We start from the raw sequence: 10158 nt of genomic DNA on the forward strand, positions 1-10158 counted from the left end.
CTTGAAAGAAAGACTTCACCTCAGGCCAATAAAATTCCAGTAGATATTCCGGAGATATAATGCACTGGTCTGGCCCTGGAGACACCTCTCAAACTGCTGAGCCCACAGGCCCGGCAGCGTGATTTCTGTCCAGATGCTGCCTGTAAACCATCGCCCTTCTGTACCTCACATTCCTCTCTCCGTCTTTGTTTTCTAAGAGTCTATCCAAACTGTTCTTACCGATATGCTACTGTTTAAAACATTCTGACGTGTTGTTTTTGTGATGATATCAGGGTACTTTTTCTGTATGTGTTTGTTTTTGCATCTCTTTAGCCGGGTTTATGCAGTTTTATGAGCTTCTTTTTTTTCCAGAAAAAAATTCAGACAACCTAGAAGAAAATACGAAAATACCTGCTTTCTTTAAGCCTAAACTGTGTGTATGGTAGATATGTAGGGTGCATACCTGATGTACAACTGATTAAGAAGCCATAAATGATGCTATTTTAGTGCCTTACTGTCCGTGATAATGTGCACACATCAGACAAAGGGAATTTCAGTGTTAATCTGCCTCTATACATGAAATTATTTCTAAAGACACAGGGAAGTAAACATTTAGTGTCTTGCTGACAGATTTTGTGAATGTCAGAATGTAGTTCAGTCCATAGAGTTCTCAGGTGTCCATAAATGAAGGGATTATTATGATATTCAAGTGTATTTATCTTGTTTTTTTTCGCATTTGCCACATGTTTATCAAGTAAGTGAAAATGTATCATTGAAGTTTGACAAAGTAAAGTGTCATTATATATGCTTTATTTTATATGCAAATATTTATTTTACCTTTTCTTTATGTGAATGTATATAGGCTTTGACCATGAATGACTATGAATTACCATTCAGTATTGCCAAAAACTGAACCGTCTGGCAACACATTTTCTGTTTTGTGAATACATTTATTTATGTCATATCTGCATAAATTGTTTGGTGCTGCCATATGAAAAGCATGACTTATGTATGAGATCAGATAAGCAATGCATAAGAAGGAAATAAAATGCCTGATACATGCCGCGCCTGCCTGTCTGCTTCTCGCACTAATATATCGTTTTTACTCCACTCTGTCCTTGATGCTTCTTCCAACTTCAACATTGAATGTAAAAATCCTGAACGCACAATAGTCGGATTAATGCTTGGATCATAAAATTCTCGCTCCATTGTGCTTCTTCTTCATTATACGATTACACACCTTCTCTCATCATAACAGTCTGGCTTGTGACCTGACAGGTGTGTTTTATGGATCTAATGTAGTCTCTGTCTGTATGCATATCAGTGAATTATCAGGCCATCTACCAGATGTCAACACTGGTCTTTCCAAATAATTATAATTCATTGCTGAGCAGATTTCAGAATACAAAAACGCAAACGGAATGACCTTTTACTTCCATCCCTCTGTAAATGCAGCTGTTTTTCTTCTACAGTCTGTTGTGGTCTGACCAGTAGCTTATAGTTATTAATGTTAGAAAACTTTAGGTAGATGTTGATGAAACAGATGTTACTGAGTCAGTTCACTGACTTTGGTATTCTTCTTTTCTTGTGCTTATTGTATGCTTTAGTAGTTACCAGTAGCCCATAATTGTCAGTTGGGGCCACAGCGACCGCTGTTCAACAAAAGTCACTTGGTTCAGATTTATCTATAAAATATTGCTTTGAGTGAATGTAACTTCATAATCATGATCACCAAGTGGGGAATAAAATCCTACAAATGACTGGGGGGCAGAATGAATATGCATTAAGTTGCTCTGGTAGACTAATTTACACATGCTTACATTACGTACGATTCATGTTGTTTTGGTATTCTCAGATGAGGAGCCATCACTTCATTTGGTGATTGATAAGAGAGGGAGGCGCGAGCTTTCAACAGCTGCAGAGGCCTTTTCTAAACTTAACGTGATTCAGAAGCTGGTTATCAAAACTCCCAGGGGTTAGCTGGTGTAGGAGAACTCTTTGTGCTTCCCTTTCTTTTTCCTGCTCCCACATGAAAGCTGTGAGACGGCGCTTTATAAAATAGCTTGATGACAGCAGCGTGTCAACAGGTTTGTATTACATCAGATATTTCTGATAAAGAAACAACAGAATTCTTCCAGATGTAGCCAAATGTAATCCAAAGAGCTCTGCCTCCCCGCTCATCGATAGCTGCATAACCATTGAACGTTATGGTGAATTCCTCCATTCATGCTGAATGCGGGTTTGACATTACAAAGACAAATGGCTTGTAGCTGTAGAGACTGTATCGCTCCAAGTTTTCAGCTGCATATCTGATCAAAACAGAAAGTGGCACCTGTACTTACTCTGTTCATGGGAACTCAGGTTATTATTAGAAGATATTTTCTCGTAATTATGAGATAGTAAATCATAATTATGAGATAAGGCCTCTATTTTTTTTTTTATTAATGCATTGAGTATTCCGTGAGTACATTTTACAAAGATTCAAATCTTTATAGCCTTTATTTTCTTTTGTACACAGACACTTATTAAGAGCTTGAAATATTTGAATACATGTTCAAATATATATTTTAACACGTCATATCCACACAGTGGACTATATAATGGAATCCACTCTTAGCTATAGATTAGGTAGCAGATCCATTGTTTTTATGGGAGCGCTGCTTCACCTCAGAGTTCTTGTTGGTAATCTTAAATGGCCTGTAGTTTTTCCTCTGCTCCTCTGGGTCCCGTGCAGTGATCTGATATTGCAGCTGAATGACACCAACCACTGCCCTCATTTTACCTCCACTCAGGGGAGGAAACAGGAGAGGGTGAATATTGCAGAAAAAGGTTGCCTAATCCGTATTTGCTGACTGCTTTTAACGGTGCAAGAGCTTGCTGTCATCTCTAAATGTTTCTAGGTGTGAGGAAGTGTGTCTGTGCATATCTGTAAAAAAAGATAGAGTGGGGTGGGTGGGGACGGAGACCAGTGGACATCTGACACCAGTGTTGACAACAATAGCTCAGCAAACTGAGACAGGGGATCCCAGATGAATACCCAACACACACAGAAATACTCATAGAAACTACTCCCTCCCTGTGTATTTCCATATCTGTATTCTGATGAGTACAGTGTGCACTTACACTGCAAGTCTCCCAGACCTTCCCACAAGGATTAGAGCAGTGACCTAAGCAGCTGTAGGCTTCAGGCTGTTCCCAACACTTCTGAACGTCATGTCTGCCACCTTGCAAGCAGCCGCTTATTGAAGCCAAATCAGCCCTGACAGACTTCTGCAGGTCTAAAGTTCACTGGCAAGATATTTGAGATAATGCGAGGCAAAATGCACGGCATCAGAAATCCCAGATTATGAAGACTGTTGTTTTCCACAATGACAGCAGGAAGAAAAACAATCCCAATATCCGCTACGCTGACACTCACTGGATCCTGGTGACTGTACAACCAAAAAAGGAGATTTTGCTCCTAATAGCATTCAAGTTGTTTTTGATTCTGCCAACAGTGCTTAGGCTCTTAACTTAAGACTTAATGAGGGGAGTTTTAAAGTCATGAGTCCCCGGGGTCAGATCCCACTACCATCCTTATCATCATCATTCCTCAAGGTAATCTAGGATGGCTTTGAACTGAGGCTCAGTAGTACAGTAAGCCTCAGGCCCACATGCACACACTAAAAATGTGTAGGCCCAGATACAGTATGTTTATCTGAATGTAGAATGACTGCATTTGTCTTCTGTTAATTCCTCTCTTTTTCTATCTCACTGTCATCATTGGACTCTAGACTGCTGATGTGTGACAAGGATGTTTTCTTACTCCATCCACCAGTGTCTCGGGGTTCCCGGTCTGTCCTTGAGAACTCGCTGCTTCTCTGTCTAAATTCAATTCAGTACAGAATCGTTTTAACACAGCAACACCTGCCGCTGCCTTTCTGTCTTTCTTCCTCCAAAGAAATGAGAAAGAACATAAAAGAGCAAGAAAGAGAGCAGCACTTTCCTTGTGCCTTTGATGGATTGACTGAAATAGCCATTTGAAAATATTCTACTACTTGCCAATTCATAAGGCAATAATATGTCAATGTTGTGTTTATAGCTTGTTTCTGCTAGGCCCCAGTGGCTTAAAAATCAGTTATTGTGGATCTGTTGTTTAGATGATACAATCGAAAGCTGCAGCACAGATGCTGAATAGACCTTGTGGTGAGCCTGTTGGCACTGTGGAGACACCTTTGCATTGCCACCTGTCTGTAGTCCAGGGTTTACAGTCATTAAACTCAAGCACATTTTTATTTCAAGCTCTGAATTGAAGTGGTTATTGACTAGAAACACTTCTGTCTTAGCAGAATAAATGGAAAGTACTAAAAAAACACTTTTATATCAGGGACAACAGAATATTCTTTCCTCCTGTTTCCACTCACAATTTAGAGACAGTCCTGCCAATACTCTCCTGTATCTACCCTCAGAACATCTCTTAATTCAGAGTTATTCAGACACATTCATTTCTATCCTCTATTTATCTCAAAAGAAATGTCTGCCATGTGCCCCACGTGGTGTTGTTTCATCCCTGTGGTCTGACAGTGTTAACTCTCTCCAGCAAGTGCCTACTATTCATCATCAGAGAAAAGGCTTCAGCGGCACAGCCTCAGTGTGAGAGCACTCTGACTCACAGGCATTCTTCCACCAAGATGTGCGTAAACTATATTATCATTTCTAGACACATATTTTGCTCAAGGCTCTACTCTTATGCAGCTCTGTCAGCCTCTCTAAAGTTTAGGTATCCACAATACTGTGGGGTGTATGCCATGAATAGTTGTGGATGGATTTCTTTCTATTGGACACAAACATTGTTTTGCTTTTTAAATGGAGTGGCACTGAGATTGCATGTATGCTAAAGCTCCCTAGGAAACCTAGACTTCTGATACACTTTCCTGCTTTAATTATTGTTGGAGGATTCATTTTCTGAGAAACAAAGAAGTTGTAAATAGCGCTGAGTGGGTCTTAAAAATAATCCCAAAACAAATCCGAAATCCTCTTTATTTGTCACATACACAATATAACGTGGAGTGCAATTTCGTTTGTGCCTAGCTACTGAAAGCAACTACAAAAAATAGACCAATATCATAAGACTACTAGAATAAAATATCATACAAAAGAAACAATCACACAATCTAGCAGTACATGTTTTATGAATGAAACAGTGAATAGATGATTCAAGGTTGCATTATGTTATACTGTGACTCAGCAGTATTCTTTGAATATATTCATCTTTGTCTAGCTGAATCTTTTGGCACAATGAAACTTGCCTCATTGCCTTGGAACTCATAATGAATAATAATAATCTGATTCTATGAAAATAGGGCGTTTGAAAGCATAAAAATATGTATTTCCTCAATAATTACAAGGTTTGCTGTTTGCCTTGAGATCTTCTCAGGCTGGACCTCGCCTCAGTGTACTCGCCCACACTGCCATTTACCACTTGCATCACTGCTTTCGTACAAAGTTTAATTATACTGTGTCGTGTTTTGTTTTTTTCATAAGTAATTTTCTAGTTCTCTATTGGCCGTGAGGAAACAGGGTGGAGCTGCAATCCGGAACAGCTCCATGCATTAATGAAGGAGGTTAATAGGATAGGACCGCAGCATAGATTTGGTGCGTTTGGAAAAGTCGTGAGGGCATTTTAACAACTGCGCACTCCAGTTTCCTCGGTGCGCCATTTGTTGTCGCCAATAGCCGACTGTGCCTTCACTGACCTGTGATCAGCCTGTCATGTTCAGTCGCAGAGGGAGAGATTCCAGCAGATCGGTAGGTAGGCAAAACCAAGTTAAAGGTTTAGTGGTTTCCATTAGCGCATGTCTCCATCTGCTTTAATTAATAATTGGAAAAAAACCTCGCATGCGTCTTATTTTTGTTTGATGTGAAGTTTTCCCTGTTTCCTGCTCTGTCCGGTTGCTAAGGGCATAAGTTACATGTGTTTTGAAAGTCTTAATAACAGCACAGCGTGAAACACGATGACAAAGATGTTCTCTCTCTTTCAACCAGTGGCTTGTTTTGTTGAATATAGGACAATGCGTTCCGTAACACATTTGTATTTAACTGATGAGAAGCCAAAATGTTTTATTGCTGTGTACTGTAATTAATGCAGGTGACTTGAAGAACTCCATTTAATAAATTAGTTAAGTTATCCCATAATTCTGTTTCTTGTGGTGCTTTGAAAACAATCTAGGTTTTTTTTAGGGATACTGCAGGCGAAGTAACTCATACAAGTACTCACCACTTAGCTGAAGACAGTCTGACATTTAGAGCCACAGGCAGTGTTCTTGTGTAAATTGACAAAGCAAGAGCCAACTATGACCCGTCATCTCCTGTTCCTGTTTCTCCAAAGCTGAACCCTGCAGATGAGCCGCAGAGAGGACAGCCCTGCATCACCTGTGGAGAACGGTGTCCTGGCTTTGCCCTGCACAAATGGAGGTAACGGCATCGCTTCACTGCACATCGATGGCCACACAGTCGGTTTCCTTTCCGCTGTGCATATGCTTCCATGCCGAAGATGGGAGTGCATTTGATATCAAACCACTCTTGCGGACTGGTGTGAATTTGTAGTCAGCTGAGGCGTTTGTCAAATAAATTAGTGCACAATGAGGATTATTTGCTGCTCTGCAATAGTGACATGTAACCAGCGGTTTAAGCTATTTGGCAAAGTAACCATTCTGCATTTATAAAAAAAACTTATGGTTTTCCTTTTTAAGTAGTAGCATTTAAGAGGAGCCCTTTCAGATCTCTTGTACTCTGAATAGAATCAGCCATCCATACTACTGTGAAGAAACCATTGTTCAGCCCTGTGTGCTCTAAGATAATAGTTTTTACTGTAGAGACCATTCATGCAGCAGGGAGGGTTCAAGCCTGCTGCCTTCTACAGTCACCCTGTCAAAACTGGGAGGACGTACATTTTCATATGCTGCGAAAAGAACGGTATACACGCTTCTTATTTCAATAAGAAGTGATCCTGCTATGAAGTGTGGGTGGTTTGGGTCAGTGTGTGACTAATGTGTGCAACTCCGTCTTAGGAATGCAGTACAAATAGCATCACATACGTTGGAGGAGAGCACTGAACATTGTTAGTTTATTGGTATCAGCTGATTCTGATGAACACCAATCACTCAGTAACAAAGTCCCTCGATGAGAAGTACTGACTTCAGAGAGATGTTCTGAGCTCGGTGTCTGTGTGCTGTTTAGTGGCCGCTGACGCTCAGTTTGCGGAATCAACAAAACTCAAAGGCACATTATGTTCTGTTACAAATCCTACATTGTAATTGTGGGACACAGTATGCTGCTTGACTTGGTCCACTGAGGATTACTTGGGGAGGAGGAGGGGTCAAAAATTATTAGATCAACAAAACTGAACAGTGTGAAGAAAATACAATAGTTTAATTCAGTTGTAATTTGATTTACACCTGCTTTATTCTGTAGCACACCGGGATTATTCCTAATGCCAGTTCTCCTCATAAACTCTGAATAAATAGCATAAAACTACAGTATTTTGGCAAAAGAAAGGTCAACCAGGTTGGAGCCAGCTTATGCGAAGTTTACATGGCAGCCATGAATTCTTAAGGCGTTTTCTCTCTTACTGGAAATCCACAATAGAATGGGAGGGTCTGAATCATAAAGACCATTCTGCCTCTTTTGCTGTAAAGTAAACTATTACAGAGGCAACAGCGGGCACAGGAATGCAGCCTTTATTTGCCTCTCACAATAAAAAGTAAACTTTCTCCCCTCCGACAGACTGGAATAAAACGTCAGTGGACACAGACTAAAGGAGCCCGATGGACAGTTTTATAGCTCCAACAAGGCTTTGTTCCTGCATAGAAGAATGTCCTGTTTTTTCTCTCAAGGAAAAATAAATGTGTTTTCATGCTAATTTCGCAAGATATGGTACTGTAGTAATGTGGTGGACTTTAAGTGACCCTGAGGTTATAGATGGGGAGATGAAGGAGATAGGTGTGCACATACTGCCTCCTCTGGTCATGTACCGGATGCTGTTTATCTGCAGTTTCAAAAAGATTTGGATTTCTAATGTAAATATAATGAGGTATGATGATGAAATCATCCTGATTGGCTTTTCAGCTTAAGCGAATCCGTACACAAGAAGAGAAACGGAAGTGTGGAAAGCAACGAAATGAGTAAAGTCAAGAGGGCACACAGAAGGCTCTTCTCATTTTTTTTTTTTTTTTAATCCTCAGCTCAGCTGGTAATTCCAATATGGGAATATTTTCCCAACAGCTTGGTCATTTGAAATGAAGCTAACTGTTGAGAGAGTTGTGTGAATATGGTAGGCAAACGTTGCTTTGTTTCATGTAGGTATGGCTTGTATATCAGCAGTCCCATGTCTTCTGGTTTTACTTTTTGAATGACGAATGCATAACTACCTGATGTTATGAAAGTTATTTACTGTCACACAGGCCCAGAACGTACATGCTAGTTGGCCGTTGGCTGCAGCCTAGTCTTTGCGATGTGTTCAAGTGCAAGACAAAGACAAAGCTTTCTGTGCCCAGGGATCCATTGTCGAAAACTTCACCCATGTCTGTTGAGAAATAGAAAAAAACCCTGTTAAAAACAAAACCAATAAAAAACAGCATAATTATTTAAATAAAGTATTATTTTGAAAACAATTGTGTTGAAAATGTGCAACTGAGTGAAAATTGTCACGTGCGAGTGTATTTTAGCTGCACACTTGAGGTGTCAGACTTTGCTCCATAATCACAAATTATCATTTTACCAACTTTTAAAAATTCATATTCTTATGGTGCTCGGCTTCACTACACTGTCCTAACGTTCTCCACACTTTTAACATGTATTATTCTCAGAATTCACTAAAATATTGATGATTCACTCTAAATATTCAATAGATAAATATACAGTACAAGCACTGCTTTTCTTCACATTCTTCTTCTTCCTCTACTCTTCCGTACTGCCTCTGTATAAGAGGTTCCCACTAAGCTAAACTCCTGGGGGGGGGTTTTCAGCCTGGTCTTTTATAGTAAGTTGACTGAGTGTGTTGAGGCATTTCCCATTAAGAGTCAAGAGAGGAGCCAGTCTAGTGTTGGGTATTTAAAATCACCCGGGCCTACCAAAACATTACCGTCAAGAATTCGCTGGCGGTGTTATTTGACTCAAGTGTGAATGTTAAACACAGTGGCCCGTGTCTGCAAACTTAGTAGTACAAAAAGTTCTTTCCCAGTGACTTACAAGTTCACACTTGATGGATCTGGATGGCTCTCAACTTGTGGAGGTGCGACATTCAAAGTCCTGGTCGAAGACTCAGGATGACGTTCTTCTCCCAGCATCCCTTGAGATCTCTCTGGATGAGGTGGCGGAAATGGCAGTGTAAAAGGACACCCAGGCTGCTCTGCCCACCCTGCTGTGGGTAAAAGAAATACAATGGACGGATGAAAGAAGAGCTTCTGTTACCTGGCTGCTTGTGTGTCAGTGTGCCCGTGTAGCTCAGTAAGCTGAGTGGGCTGCTCTGGGCAGGTTGAGCATGTGAGGAGATTCTCCTTGCACAACATGCTCCCTCTGAATTAATAATGCCTGCCTTCGGCTCGATTGATTTTCCTTGTGCTAATGAGACTCATTACCAGGCCTTTTAGCATGTGCTCTGAGTGTAAATGCTACCCGATCGGCCCGATCATATGACCCTCTTCTGCACGGTGCCGGTGTGTTTTAGAGCTGCATCTAATGTGCGCTTAAAAGATTACACTTGACCCGTCGGTAGAGTTGGGTCAGTCCAGACATGAATCCGACTACAAAGGAGGATTTATGGCATGAGATCTTGCTATTCCTTCATTTCCTCCGGCCAGCAGCACAACATAAAACTTAATTTAAAGCACCAGGTTTTGTTCAGGTTGCCAGAGCTGACTGGCACTGGACAAAGCCTGTCCTTGTATCCAACAGGGCCTTAGCTGAAACTTTAGCTGGCTAAAAGCAGCAGTGAGGGAGGAGAAAAAGAATAGAGGAGGAGAAAAGATGCTTGCAGTAGAACAAGAGGGACTGAGGTTGAGTTTTAACCCGGCCCTGAATGCCTTGCTGACGTCTGTCCCCTCGGTAACCCAGTCCGATCTGCATAACACAAGCCGGCCCCGCTATTCACTATGTTAACAAGACTGCTTGGCAAATAAAACTGTCAGGGCGCACAGGCAT

General features: G+C 40.9%; 1 protein-coding gene across 1 annotated transcript in view; it reads left to right on the forward strand.

The window, feature by feature from the left end:
- The first annotated feature begins 5730 nt into the window (after positions 1-5730).
- prickle2b (prickle homolog 2b) overlaps positions 5731-10158 on the forward strand; it is an 80814-nt gene continuing 76386 nt past the window's right edge. Inside the window, exons 1-2 of the mRNA XM_076096063.1 lie at positions 5731-5766; positions 6347-6432. Coding sequence (XP_075952178.1) covers positions 5731-5766; positions 6347-6432 — 122 coding nt within the window. The remainder of the gene's footprint in view (positions 5767-6346; positions 6433-10158) is intronic.

This window comes from Anarhichas minor, unplaced genomic scaffold, assembly GCF_050575085.1.
Source record: "Anarhichas minor isolate MPS153535 unplaced genomic scaffold, ASM5057508v1 ptg000021l, whole genome shotgun sequence".
Classification (NCBI taxonomy): domain Eukaryota; kingdom Metazoa; phylum Chordata; class Actinopteri; order Perciformes; family Anarhichadidae; genus Anarhichas; species Anarhichas minor.